We start from the raw sequence: 14,681 nt of genomic DNA on the forward strand, positions 1-14,681 counted from the left end.
TTGTAGTAGGCTACCTGTGAATCATGTCAACCTGTGAATCAAGGTGAACATTTGCAAATGCTTTCTAATGGTGAACATTTGCGAAAGTTTTCTACAATTAAGCAAATAAAACTGCAATGATGGGTGTTGGTTACTCCAGTGGTGGAAAAAGTATTACATTTTTTTTACTTAAGTAAAAGTATCAATACTGGAATTAAAAATTTACTTGAGTAAAAGTACAAAAGTATTGGTATCAAAATGTACTTAAAGTAGAAAGTACTTATGCAGAATGTCCCATTTCACAATTTTTTCAAATGTATAAAAATCTTTTGAGAATAGCAGATCTACAAGCTCACAATGCCTTGCATCACAACGCACTGTGAGCTTGTAGATAGGCTATTTTCAAATGGCCGAAATGTATATTAGGGTAACTAGTAACTAAAATGTTCAAATGTATTTTTTAATTGTAGTAGAGTAAAAGTAGCCTACAATATTTGCCTCTGAGATGTAGTGGAGTAGAAGTAAAAGTACTGAAAATTGGAAAGACTCCAGTAAAATAAAAAATACCTCAAAATCGTTCTTAAGTACAGTACTTGAGTAAATTTACTTAATTACTTTACACCACTGCTAAGCAGTTAAATGCTATAATTAACTTCTCAGAGGATATTAGACTAGTGGAGTAATAAAAAGTCATATCAACACTACAGTTCAAATATATGTCAGACACAAACCTCTTTAGTTTTGCTGTTGTCATTCTCCACCACCACCACCAACAACCAACTTGCATTATTCCTTGATTTGAGAGAGAGGGTTGATGGAAATCCTTTGTGATTTTAGATTAGAGTAGGCCTATTTATTTAATCGCGCAGTGGATTATTTTCAACACGTATGCCTGCTGCTTCAGGCAACAAGTGGGTTATTTAACGAGGCTTAATGAAAACAGCTGAGAAACCACTGGTGTAAAGTAGGCTACTTTACTGACTTTACTGGAGTATTTCCAATTTTCAGTACTTCTACTCCACTACATCTCAGAGGCAAATATTATGCTTTCACTCCCCTACAATTATTTGAAAACTTTAGTAACTTTGTAGATTTTGATTATTATTACAAAACATACATTACCCACTACAGCCCTATGTAGGGGAGACCGGGGTCAAAAGTAACAGGGGGCAAAATGTAACACACTCAATCATTCTAATCAGAAACACGCTAGAGGGATGAGACTTCTTCTGCACATGCTCAGTAGAGTCCTCTCTATGGAAAGGTACAATGATCATTTCATCTCAGCAGGAGTTTTCAACAAAAACTGGTATTGATACTTTTACTTAAGTAAAAAATGTGAGTACTTTTTCCACCACTGAGAAACCACTGCAAGCATAGGTTTTAACTTTTAAAATTGCCCTTCAATTTACAGCTGGATCAACACTGCCCTCTTGTGGAAACATTGTACATGGTCAAAATCAGACATGTAAAGAGCTTTTATTTGTCAATTTTACTGAGACAAGAAAACGCTTTTTGCATGTAAGCATTTCTCAAGAGGATGGATTTGTTATAAAGCATCCACCATCAAAAACTGCAAAAATATATATTCCATTTCCCTTTCACCATACTTCGAGTTTTGCTTGTGAAAAGAATAAACTGTGCAAAGAAAGAACCCCAAAAAGAACAAACACATAAAAAGCAATAAATAGTTACAGAAATTTGTTCTCCTAGGTAGATCAATTGCAGTGACTTAGTTAAACTAGACACAACATTTCATTTCACATTTCTAGTGAGACATTGCTTTCCCGATACCAAAACATAAGGTAAGCGCACCGGAATGAAATACAATTTGAAAGAAGGGATTGAAAGTGAAAACATTATTTAGGGTCCACTCATCAAAATCATAACTTTTTTTTGATTGTTTGGGGTACCTGGGGGAATCAAACTCCTGCCTCCACAGTGGTGGACAGGAACTCTACCCTGTGATACCCGAACACCGTGAAATAATGACATTTACATGTATGCACACGCAAACCAATTCAATGCCACTTTGACACAATTGGTGTCCTGGAAAACCTCCCATCTCTCTAACAAACAAAAAAAAGCCATTATTATGAGAACTGGAAAATACTGAACATTGTAATCACAATCTGAAATGAGGCTGGATGATCTGTGAATCGTAAACCTTGTTCTGTGAACACTACCAATACTACTTTATGGCATGAAAGGTGAAGGTGGAAATACTGTAGACCCATGGGTTTTCCAGAAAAACAATGATGGGTAAACTCCATTTAGCTCTGCTTTCCTTCCTAAAAGGCACCTACAGTAGTTGAAACAGGAAAACACACGTTTATCACAAATAGCACTTGATTACCCCCCACAGCCCAGGTTTCTCAGAAGCATAGTGTTGCATCATCATCCTAATAATAAGATGCTTTCTGGAAAACCAGGCCAGTCCAATACTGCACACAGGGGAACAGTACACATATTGTCATAGTCAGGCACAAACCTTGTACTGTATCTCCATATTGAATCTTGTTTTCATAAATTAATGCCCCATATGATAGTATCACGCTAAAGTATTTTAGAAAATGTTCTCCTATAATGACATGGTCAAAATAGGGTCACCAGGTTGAAAGTGTCTGAGGGTTCTATAAATATTTAAAGGAGGAGTTCACCCAAAAAATTACTTATTTTCTATCAATTGCACACCCTATGAAGCCTTGAATCCATGGATTATTTTTTGTTTTTGTCGCATTCCTAAGCTAATAATTTGATTCCCGTCTCCTACCGGCTAATGTATCCGGTAGGAGACACAAAGTAGATTATTTGTGTCTCCTACCGGAAATACACACGGTCATCAAATTATTGTCTTAGGAATGCCACAAAAACTAAAATAAATCCATGAAATCAAGGCTTCGTGGGGTGTGTAATTGATAGAAAATATGTAATTTTTTGGGTGAACTCCTCCTTTAAGCAATGAAAAAATAACTTGTGATAAATAACTATTGGAATACAGGTTGTTTTCTTTCCTTTCCTGAAAAGTAACGGTCAAGGTTTGCGCCCGACTCTGAGGATATGTTCTGAGACCAGTCTGTTGATAGTGAAGTTTATAAATTATATTTTTTTTTAAATACCTGATGCTTGAACTTTATACTGTTAACCTCAAATGGTTCTGATAGGCATTATATCAATACCCAGCCCTAATCAATATTCTTCATGAATATGTGTCAAACGAAAGGAGCCAGAATACCACAGTTGCAAACATGCAATTTGGTCAAGAACAGAAAATAAATATTTGATAAGAAGATCACATTGATCTAAGACCTGTTGGAGGAGTCCAGCACATGTTTCTTATGTGTAAAACAATGAAATCATTCTGGCTTTAGACAGATAGTGGTGTTTGATAGGACTGAACAATCATTTAAAATAAATTCCTTTTCTGCTCATGATTATCTAACAGATTATGTTACATTAAGAAATAAAATGTATCTATGACACAACATGATTAAGACTTACATGAACAAAAAAAATAAAGTCAACACAGATGAGATAACATTTGCAGTACTAAAAAAAAATCCATTAACTTAAATTCAGCATTCCTTCAAACTAATAACAAAGACATTTAAAAAATTGTCTTAAAACACTTTTGACTGTGCAGATGAACAAAATTGAGATTAAGTACATTTCAGAACAAGGGTATCTGAGTCAAAGAAATGTGTATCAGGCATATTAAGGCATAGCTTCATTATTCCATTTAACCCATCATTAAGACAAAAGTTGTGTTTGCTTGAAAGGATCATTGAATCTGGTCCCTATAGTTTTTTTCAAGCCACGACAGCTTAAAGTGAAATGAAAACTCACAAGTAGCATTGATTTGGCTGTCCATGCCATGGTACCAAAGTTGTTAAGTTTCACAATTCCGTTTTTATGAAAGGCATCTCTACCACAACCAGTAACCAGACGATAAAATATCTAACTTCCGTCGCTGGAATCGATGACAAGAGACGGTGAGTTTGACCATGTGTGACTAAGAGGGAGGAATCTGGGCGTGTCAGGGACAGGGGAGTGCTCATTTTGCTTCACTCAACATCCTGCGTGAATGCAATGTCCAAAACAGGTTAAAAACCTATTCCAAGTCGGTTATTGGTTCTAAATATCAGTTTTGATATATTTTCGGTTAACTGCCCCAGCCCTAATGCATGCGAAACCACTCTTTATTCAGTTGAGAATGAAACAAAAGGAGCATCTCCCTCTGGCACATCCAATCTAGCACTAACCGCCTCGGAAGCATTCTGACACACACTGCTCTCTGGTGGCTGTCTGATGCTTATTCACTTTTTGTTTGACACATTTTCTGGCCTTCTGGTAGGCTATGTCACATGTACCATGACATAGGTGAAGTTATTAAAATAGCATCTAAACAAACCAGTATTTTCCCATTACATAATGTAAAGTCGATTCCAGGAAGGCTAAGTGTTGGTGTGGAAAATAGCACTGCTTATGCAAAGTTTAGCTAAATATCTATCCTGAAACTATCAGAATGGTATTTGAAAGAGCAGTTTTCTGGACTACATGTTACAACTCACTGCTCACCATCATCAGAAACTGATGATAGTGGTTCTAACCAGACACATTGTGCTCTATGAATGTCACTGAATTTCATGATAACGTTATGCATTAGAATTACATTTTGAAGCCTTTTATTTCTATAGAATGGACGTAATTTTCTAGTAGCTTCCAGAAGTCCCAGGTGTTAAGTGAAAGGAAAATAAGTGGTATTTTCCCCAGGCTGTTATTACATGGTCAGAGCAGTCGTGTTTTTATGGGATTTCCTTATTTTATTGAATTAAGGTATTATCTCATTATTTATGTTTGTACCATGAAAAACAATTAATAAGCAAAGTACTTTGTACTTAAATATAAAGACTTTAGTAACATCTGTTTTCTGCTATGATTGTACCATCAAATCAATATGCTCCTTTTTTGTCCTGGCAAATTACATACTTACAAAGTATGCGGGCAGGAGAATTTACATCTATTTTGCATTTTAGAATAAAAAAAGGATTTGGCTTTCACTGCATCACCTCACCATTTTACAGCAGAACAATGTCCAGCCACTCCAATAACAATCAAAACTATTGTATTAACCACTTAAACCCCAGCATCCGTATTCTGAGGAAACCTTTCGCAGGAAAATAGCAGATCTACCTGCTCACAACGCGTCGCGAATGCGGCGCGTTGTGAGCTTGTAGATCTGCTATTTTCAGCAAAGATAGTTAGTGTAGAGTGAAAACAGAAAGGTCACTAGTATAGAGCCGTGAGGGACTCCGGTCAACCATGTATAGGGTTTAAGTGGTTAAAGGGCGTCATTTGATCACGAGTTGGTGGTCTCTGGGCCCACTTTTGAAAAGAGAACCTTGCTCCTTGATTCCATGAACACTCAAGAGGAGTAAAGTGAATAGTGTTTCAGCTTGTATACAAAGTCCTTAACACTCCAGCTGGCCAGTCATTTGGTCCGTGTTGTAGAGTCTTTTGGTCCAATCACATTCCACCCTGGTGAGGGTGAGGACGGTGCCTGCGTTCGGTCATAGTCCAGGATCAGGCCTTTGATATGTGACAGTTTCAGATGCAGGTACTCACATCTCTTCTTCTCTTCCCGATACCCAGGAAACTTCTACAAAGAGGAAGGGAGAACCAAGTTAGCAATGTGGGGATTTGTAAACACAGCTGTGGGATACTGAATTGTTTTTTAAGGTAATACAAAATATTCTTACTTTCTTATATTTTCTGTACTTTTGTAATATTTGGTCCTCCATAAGCTGTACACATTAAAAGAAAACAATTGTTAGCAAAAAACACATCTGTGTTGCAAAACACATCAGTGCTTGTGTTGAAAATAGAGCTGGCATCAGTTCCTGGCCCAGTAAGTACCTTGTACTCTTCTGTCCCCGGAGACAAACTGTTGATCTTTGAGCCCAGCTGTACAAACATCTCTGTGATAGTACCAATCCGGTCATGAAGAGCTCTGTACTCATCGTACTCAGCACAGAAGTCCTCCTTATACTGTTGACGCTGCTCCAATGCTGTTATGGCATTGTATTTTCTGAAAAAAAGAACCATTCATAAAATTAAGAAAACATTCCGGATAACTGTAATTTTTGTAAATCCTTGGGCTTGCGCTTGTCTCTTGAAGCAATGTGACCTGAAATTCACAAGGCAATGCTGTTTGCTAGTCTGTCCAGTAGATGGCGACACAGATTGGTGGCATGAACAGCCTGTGACACGTCAAGGATTCAACAGTGTGATGTGTTGTCCAGATGTAAAAATGTAAGACATTAGATCATTTGTTTTCTGAGTCATTCTCTGTGAAGCTTTGTTATTACTATGTGTGACGGCCCTTTTAGACATTTGTTTTTCTTCCATTTTCACAATGTATGCGACTCTCCTGAATGTAAAACCTAAGCCTTTTGGGACAATCCTTTCTTAACCAAAATACGTTAAGAGTAGGTGGCCGCTAACCTGAATCATCTCAGCAACAAATGGGGTCAAAAATAACTAAGGCTGCAACCTTTAGACTTTATCACAAACTGGTGGATTGTTTGAACAGGTTTCAGAAATGCCTTCTGGATCTGGGAGTCTTAAACCCGATTTACACTTCGGTGTCGCACACTGAAAATAGCCGACCTACGAGCTCAGAGGTCACTTAGGTAATTAGGCTTTATTCAGAAAGCAAGCGTTGCGGTGAGGAACCTACAAAGCATGGCCAAATGGGGTTTTGTACTTACATCAAATAGTCAGGCAGCTCCTCAGCTAACGTGCAAGTGACAGGTGTTTTAGCCCTGTCCTGGTCTGTGGATAAACACACACAAAGAGGGGGGGGGGAGAAAGGTTAAAGCAATTGGCCAATACAAAGGTGATAAAGCTCCCATCATATCAAGGCTGATGGAATCGTTTATCACTGTCCCTGATAAGAGACCTGCTCCGAGGAAAGTGGTGACGCCAGAGGCTCGGAGTGAGAGGCAACGCTGCCTGCTGACTCGCTGGACCAGAGGTCACCCAGCTGTTCCACAGTCAATCATCAACAGAGTAGAGGGCCGGTACTTTTTTTTTTACTAGTACCGAACAACACGCTGCAACGTGAAAACGTTTCACTGTGGTTCACCTACATTAATAGAACATTTCACTTTGTACTTGTACATTTACTAGACAGAAGCCGTTAACATCACGACCAGAACAAAGAACATTTTGGGGATTTGTTGCAGTCAAATAGGCTGTGAGACAAACCTGAGTAATTAACTTCTTAACTTTTGATTTGTATTTACCGTTGATATTTTCCTGGTTTTGCTTCAGATCCGGGCTGGTCTCAATCCAGTCTGGTTTTAAGCGCTCTCGTTCTTTCTCCTTGTGCTTTTTGGACCTCTTCTTTTTATGCTGGCCATTGGCAAGCTGGTCAGTGCAAACGGAGGTCTCAGTCTGTGGCGCCTTGGGACTTGGGGCTGCAGGGGTGGGCTCCATTCTCTCCAGTTTGGGAATATTTGATGAGCCATGGACTTTGTGCCGCAAATAGAGGCCATTCGGGCTCCCCTGGATGTGATTGTGGGTTCTTTCAAACTCAGTTTTCGTCTGTACACTAGTGTTTCCTTGACTAGAGGGGGTACAGATCCCATTGGCGCCATGGTCTCCATTGGAAGGGGTACGGGTCCCATTGGAGCCATGGTCTCCATTGGAAGGGGTACGGGTGCCATTGGAGCCATGGTCTCCATTGGAAGGGGTACGGGTGCCATTGGGGCCATGGTCTCCATTGGAAGGGGTACGGGTCCCATTGGGGCCATGGTCTCCACTGGAAGGGGTACGGGTCCCATTGGGGCCATGGTCTCCATTGGAAGGAGACTGCAGAGGTAAACTCTGGTCTAGTAGTCTTTGTTTCTTAGGGGTCTGACAACTGGAAGGGTCAGAGGGCACTGGGCGTTTCTACAAAATAAAGCAAGTGATTATTCAATTTGAGGATTTTTTTTTAAATAAAGGCTCACAAGTTGTAACATAAGACGTTATGTTATTTTACATAGAAAAGTTGTAACTTGATTTCTGAAGTAGAAGAGTCGCCACTGCCTCTAGCACTTCAATAAATACAAAACAGATGGTGCCACACCAATTAACTTTACTTTCCTTACTCGCTGAAGTGTATTTAGTCACAGGCTGCTGGACGACGTGATCACTTTTGTTATTGAAAGATCAATCAGAAATAACACTCTAAAGCAGTCTATATCAGCAGAGGAAAGCTGCAAACAATTCTCTGTTTTGTGCGAAAGCAATAGCGAGGTAGAACTTCAAGGTATAATTCATTTGAGGTGAATATTTACCGCAGAGAGACTCTTGGCAGGGCTAAGTTGTGAAGGAGAATCCCCAGGGGTTTTGTGGAATGAATGGTTGGACTGGAGACTCTTCAATTGGCTACTGTGGAGTGGCTGAAGTTTCCTGCAGAAACAAACATATCGCCTTCAGTGAGCCAGTTATTCTTATTTATTAATAGGCCTATGTTAGACTGAACGCCTACTGCAGAAGAGCTGTAAAAGATGAGCAGCAATTTATGTGGGCCATGGAGTTCATTCTGACAGTTGTATGCATTTTACGAGTAAACGGTGAATAATCCATCGCAATGACATGCCTTCCAGAGAGCGCCCTGGCTCAGTTCAAAAATGTTTTGATACTGACACATTTTCTTTTAGCATACCAAATAAAAACTAAAATAGCAGTCAAAGGCGTTCAATCCCATTGCAGCCATAAAGACTGAGTGGTATCCAATGCACTGAGCAGAACAATAGTAACAGATGCAGGCTCCGCAGGGCCAAACCCTCTCCTCTGGCAATCTGCTTCCTACAGCTCCTTCCTCATCCAGACCTCACTAGACCCCGAGACTAGTCGTTCCTCCCAGTGGACTCAAACAACGCTTTCAACCACATGATCAATGGAATCTGTTCTAAGCTCCTCTACGGTTCAGGATATTGTTGATATAAAGCTTACTGAATAGGCAGCCAGATAGAAATGATAAGGATCCAGTAAAAAGCAATAAAATATATTCTGTCCTTTGGAATCAGCTACAGGAGGAAATGTTCCACACTAATGAAAAGCATTATATATCCTGTTCATATGTAGCAGAACATTTTGATAACATCCATTTTGAGCCTCTTCGTTTTTTGTTATTTTTTTGTATCGGAGAGTGGGTTGTAAAATGAAAATGCTGTGCAATCAGCTGGGTTTGCAGTTCTTCCAAAACGTTTACGAAGCACGCGGCCAGAGTGTTTACTGCCAGGTAGAGCACAGCACACATACAGTACAGAGGGACGGCTTTCATCCTGAACAGCTCAGCCCCTGCTACTCTGAGCCTCCTGTCTGTGCTAATGCTATTTGGCAACACCATGCAGTGAATATTTTCCCCCTGCTTTGATGTGGCTATTAACAGATTCATCAGTGCAGAGAAGTGGTCATTTAGTAGCTCGCCTTTCACTGTGATCACACTGGACTCCTATATTAATCCAGTCACCTGGCCATATTAATGCCAGCACATTGTCAAAATGCATCAATCCTCCTGTGAGGGCCATTTCCCCGTATTGTCTCCTCGCAGATATCTGCAGTGTTAAAGGGACTACACCATGAATTTAAAAAATAATAATTACATTTAATATCATATTGTTTATGTCCCTGAAGCGTTTTTCAAAAGGTTTGAGCCTAAATCAAGCCTCAGATATACTCATTCCAACTAACTTCTCTCTGGCTTATAAAGCACTTTCACCTGCAATACCACATTGTCCTGTTTGGCACAGGGCGCTATTGAGCCAGTTTGTATGCATGTTATCTCCTGGTTCTGTGTGGAAAAAGTAAAAAAAAAAGTAAAAAAAAACAAGACCAATTTACAGAAAACCCCAGATTTGCTGTGAAAGCCTGAGTGTTCAAACTGGGGTATTTTTGGGGATAGAAGAGAGGTAGGGGAGACCAAAAACACAAAAAATAAGAAAAAGTTAAAATTCATGGTGTAGTCCCTTTAAAGAAAGTGTGAAAGAAACGTTTTTGTTACAGGTTTCCAAGTTTACCACATGAAACCAAACACCTCCACATTGGGGCGACCCGATAGCCGAGTGGTTAGGGCACATACCACGTGGGCTCTAATGCCTGACAGTGAGATCCCAGTTCGATTCTCGGCCGGCCAGACCAGACTCTCCGTTTTCCTGTCTCTCGACACTGTATCTATCAAAAGAATAACTCACCATCACCACCACCACCACGTCATGACGAGTTCAAAAACTGATAATGAGTAATCCACATGAGTATGATCGCTGGAGAGATAAATAATGGAATAATGGAAATCAGACCAACCTGGCCAGCAGCCTCTGGATGAGTTGCTTCTCCTCCTCTAGATAGCCAGGCCAATCCTTCTGGACATGCCTGTAGAACTCATCCTTTAGAGTGAAGCTTTGGTCCTTAGGGCTCAATTTAGCAACCTGGAAAAGAATTGCTCCACATAAATAGCTGAATACAACAGATATTTGAGTGAGAATAACCATAGTAAAAGTATCACATGCCTTAAACTCATCTTAAACAAGTAAAGAAGACGTCGTTTTTTTGTGACCATAATAAATCTATTGTCATGTGAAAAAAAGCACTTTATATCTACTTATACCGTTTTAACTTTTGTGAATTTATCACATGCTGAACTGAATCTACCCAGAATACATATTCTGAAACCATCTTCTTTTCATAGAACAGTCAGCCCAGCTGGAGACTCCCCACCCCTCTCCTGTCAAAACACAATCTTCTCCTCCAAAGATAATTAAAGCACATCCCTAATTACAGCTACCAGCGTCGGCACAGTCTCCCCTTGACGACTGCGGTGGTACTTTCAAACATAACCGAGTGCAGGAAATACAACTCAGATAAACTTACTTGAGATCAGCCATTTAGATCACAGTTTTTCGCTTGTGGCAGTAAATGACTATTCTGTGTTTCCAGAGTGAAGCCCAGGAGTGTAGCCCACTTTTAAAAAACCAATGCATTTTTTTTTACCCTTTCATCCACTGGTCTCAGTCATACTTATGTGATGTGATGATTACAAAATATAACTAATCATATATTTCAAAGGAGGATTAGACAAATCAAATCCATCATGATGTACACATGAATCTGTGTTTCAGCTCCTGCTCCCAACTTCTCCACATTTAAACACTTGAACCGTAGCATCCCTATTCTGGGGGGAACATTCGCCAAAAATATATGATCTACAAGCTCACAGTCACAATGCATTGCAATGCGACGCGTTGTGAGCTTTTAGATCGGCTACTTTCGGCGAAGAGATTTAGTGCAGAGTGAAAAAAGAGCGAATCAAGTACAGAGCCTACTCAGGTCAGATTGACTAAGTATTGAGGGTTTTAAGTGGTTCAACACTAGCCAGCTACGATGACAGCAACGTGCCAGATGTCTCACCTCGTCCAGAACTGAGGTCAGGTCAGCCTTGTCCTTTAGACTGGCCTTCTCTCTCTCCAACCACAGTAGCAGCTCAGGTTTCCTGTAGGGTTTTAAGGCCAGAAGGTGAATGATGCGTTCCCTCAGCGGCCTGTGGGCCACAGAGCTGGGAGCCGTGCTCCTCTTGTGGCTGGGGGAGTGCTTGTTACTGCCGTCCACGCTCAACGCTGGGCCATGCTTCCTCTGCACCTTCACAAATTTACCTGAGTTCGACAAGGCAAAGCAAAGCAAGTTTATTTGTATAGCACATTTCAAGTGTTTTACAAAAGACATCAAGACACAGAGCATAATAAACACATTATAAAAGGCCATTTGAAGACGGCAAAATAAAGTAACAAAATAGAAATAAAACAGAAAATGAAGAGAGTAAAATTACAGTGCAGAATAATGAAAACAAGAACACAAAGGGGAAGATCAAGATTGTTTTGGTGTGACGATGCAATTTTCAACCAACTTCCTGGGGAGACTTCTTTGATCAATGATAGTATATATTAGTTAATAGTTTATAATATAATAACTTGTGAGTGCATAGTCATCATTTATTTTCAAGCCGTGTATGAATTAGGTTTGAGGATACGCAAAGGGATTATAGTCTGACGACTAGGATTGAAATACACAGACTGTCCCTTGAATAGCCAGCCAACACACCACCCCGATCCAGTCCCCAGGCCACATATAAACCAGGGCTTGGATTTTGGAAGATTAAACTCATACTCAAGAAAAAGAAGGCAACACACTTTCAGCTTCACCATTATCTCTCAATCTTCATCAAATACAGTATGCAAACACAGAGGAGACAAGCACGGCACCTCCTTGCAGACGCAGGGGGGAAATCTCTGTTCAACTACCTTCAACCTGGCGTCCCTATTTTGGGCATGACATTATAGACGAAAACGTTTGTGATGCTACGCGTTTTAGCTATTTCTGAAATAAGGGCTTAAGTGTTTAAAACATACATTTGGCAATAGCTGGAGCTACCCTGTGCGCTCATGCACTTGAGTGCTGGTGTGTCGAGACTGTGTTACTGTGAGTGGAACACTGTGAAAGGGGTTGACAGTAGGGTAAGCTTACTGCTGAGTAAACAGAGGAGCATGGAAACCAAAGCAGCTAACACAGAGAGGCCCTTTCTTCCCACTGCAGTGCTAATTCAGCCGGACCCAGACAGGCAGGGCACCACGGTGCATATAGCTATCTGCCGACCTTAATCTCATTATAACTTTAAGCCATACTTTGAAGGTTGCCATAGGAGCAGAGTCTCTTTACAGGGAGGATGTAGTATATCATATAGCTTCTGCTTTACACAAAGGAATGTAAGCATATAAACTATACTAGTTTAGGAGTAGCTGTATAGCATAATTATAGCCTTACAGTACAGACATTGTTCATGATTTGTGTCCTTTTTTAAATGCAGTCTTATGAAGCCTAATTTACACATTGTCACGCGACTCTGTCGCTCAGCGAAAGTGACAGTTTCATTTTCATAGTTTTCTTTCATGACAGTGGGAAGAAGTGCTATTACATGCAAAATGTGACAAATCAGAACTTTGTGAGGCCTGTCATATTGTAAGCCTCATACAGTACGCATTAAAGACAGTCTTTCCACTTTGCTAAATACCTATTGGCGCATGCCCTGATTGACAGCCAAATATACAAAACTTTCAGGAGCTTGTACTGACATTCTCTTTGCATTACTTTGTGAGTTTCAAACATGCAGCAACTAGAGACATTGTTGAAAGTTGAATGAAGCAGCTTTGGGGAGGTTTTAAACTGTCAAGGTATCTTTACTGCAATTTTTGCCATGACATTGGAGGCCTACTTTAGATAATTGAAGTGGTCTTTGAGCAATGAAAAAGAAGAACAGGAGATGGCTTTGGGGTTAATGTGTGTGAATAATTAACTCTATTATATAACAAATATCTAGGAGGGTCCACAGTTTGCCAGGACCTTGATCCGAAGACATGCGTCCAAATTCCCATTTTCCTGCTGTATGTCAGTGACTACTCTCTTTTCCCTTAAATAAAATGCTTTTCTCTGTCAACATGTCTCTACTCTGCAACCCATTATTGTTATTTGCTAGTATAGCATCATTATAACACAGGAAGAGTGTCAGTCACCACTAAGGTTTATTGTATGTGTTGTTCTGCATTGCCTAGGGACTTTAACAGCCTGGCAGTTCACCTCTCTTTACCAAGTACCTACAGGCCTCAGTGTCAGTAAATAAGACTACGTCTGTACACTTAAAGGCCATGTTTGACAGCATGTTTCTAACCAGCCTCTGTCATTTCTCTTTCAAAGAGTTAGCAGACCGTGACAGAACTTAAGAGGTAATTTCAGGAACAGAGCATGGCACGTACAGTACACTGGAGAAACTGGTTTCAAGATCTGCATAATTTGACTTGTGCAGCAATTACTATTACTGTTACAATGCCGTGACGTTCTGCACAGCATGTTTCCATGCATAAAATATAATCTACACAAACATGTCAGTTCACAGGGGAGCTATAAATGTCATGAATCCGCCAGACTAAATCATTTAAAAAAGATAGTGTGTTCCACTCAAAAGATAATTACACTAAAACCATGGGATAGCAAGTGGTTGGCAGTGAGAAAAACAAATTAGTCGGAGAAAAGCCTCAGGTCTGACACCCAGTAACCAAGGTTAAGTACAAATGTTAGACATAAATTGCAGAATTTCAAGAAATGAAATATAATTGAATCCCTGCTGAAGTAATTAAACTCTTAGGCAAAACTTCATCTACTCAGCATGAGACTTGTTATTGCATACTTCTGGCAAACTCAATCACATTAATGGTGCTGGCAGGCAAGCTGGCACGGTGCCTGAGCAATCTGGTCAAAATGAAGGTAAAATTACAAGAAAAGGGGGCATCCCTCCTGCATGAATAATTGCAGACCGACACTTTGATCAATTATGTGATAACTTCCACGCCATATGGCAATTATCAGCAGGATGAAATGGTGAGAAGCAATGAATTAGAAAAAACACTGGTGTGTGTGGTAAAAGGCTTATCCTCTAGTTAAACTTCTAAATAAAAAGGTTATTATCTCATGTAGGTTCATGTTACATACAGTATATTGTAGCTGTCAGGCACTAACATAAAACCGTTACTTTTCAGGAAACGGGGAATATTTACAAAATCTACAGACAGACTTAACCATTTTTAACCTGTTGTCCCTATTTTGGG

The 14,681-nt window shown here is 39.9% G+C and overlaps 1 protein-coding gene across 1 annotated transcript in view; it reads right to left on the bottom strand.

Moving 5' to 3' along the window:
- Positions 1-1,439: 1,439 nt before the first annotated feature.
- LOC308092715 (RNA polymerase II elongation factor ELL) overlaps positions 1,440-14,681 on the bottom strand; it is a 32,289-nt gene continuing 19,047 nt past the window's right edge. The window contains exons 5-12 of the mRNA XM_080438811.1: positions 11,440-11,681; positions 10,336-10,460; positions 8,325-8,439; positions 7,287-7,935; positions 6,750-6,813; positions 5,896-6,067; positions 5,739-5,783; positions 1,440-5,638 (exon numbers count right to left, since the gene is read on the bottom strand). Coding sequence (XP_080294937.1) covers positions 5,471-5,638; positions 5,739-5,783; positions 5,896-6,067; positions 6,750-6,813; positions 7,287-7,935; positions 8,325-8,439; positions 10,336-10,460; positions 11,440-11,681 — 1,580 coding nt within the window. The 3' untranslated portion in view covers positions 1,440-5,470. The remainder of the gene's footprint in view (positions 5,639-5,738; positions 5,784-5,895; positions 6,068-6,749; positions 6,814-7,286; positions 7,936-8,324; positions 8,440-10,335; positions 10,461-11,439; positions 11,682-14,681) is intronic.

Source organism: Gymnoscopelus braueri (assembly GCF_963280865.1).
Source record: "Gymnoscopelus braueri genome assembly, chromosome: 9".
NCBI classification, from domain to species: Eukaryota; Metazoa; Chordata; class Actinopteri; order Myctophiformes; family Myctophidae; genus Gymnoscopelus; species Gymnoscopelus braueri.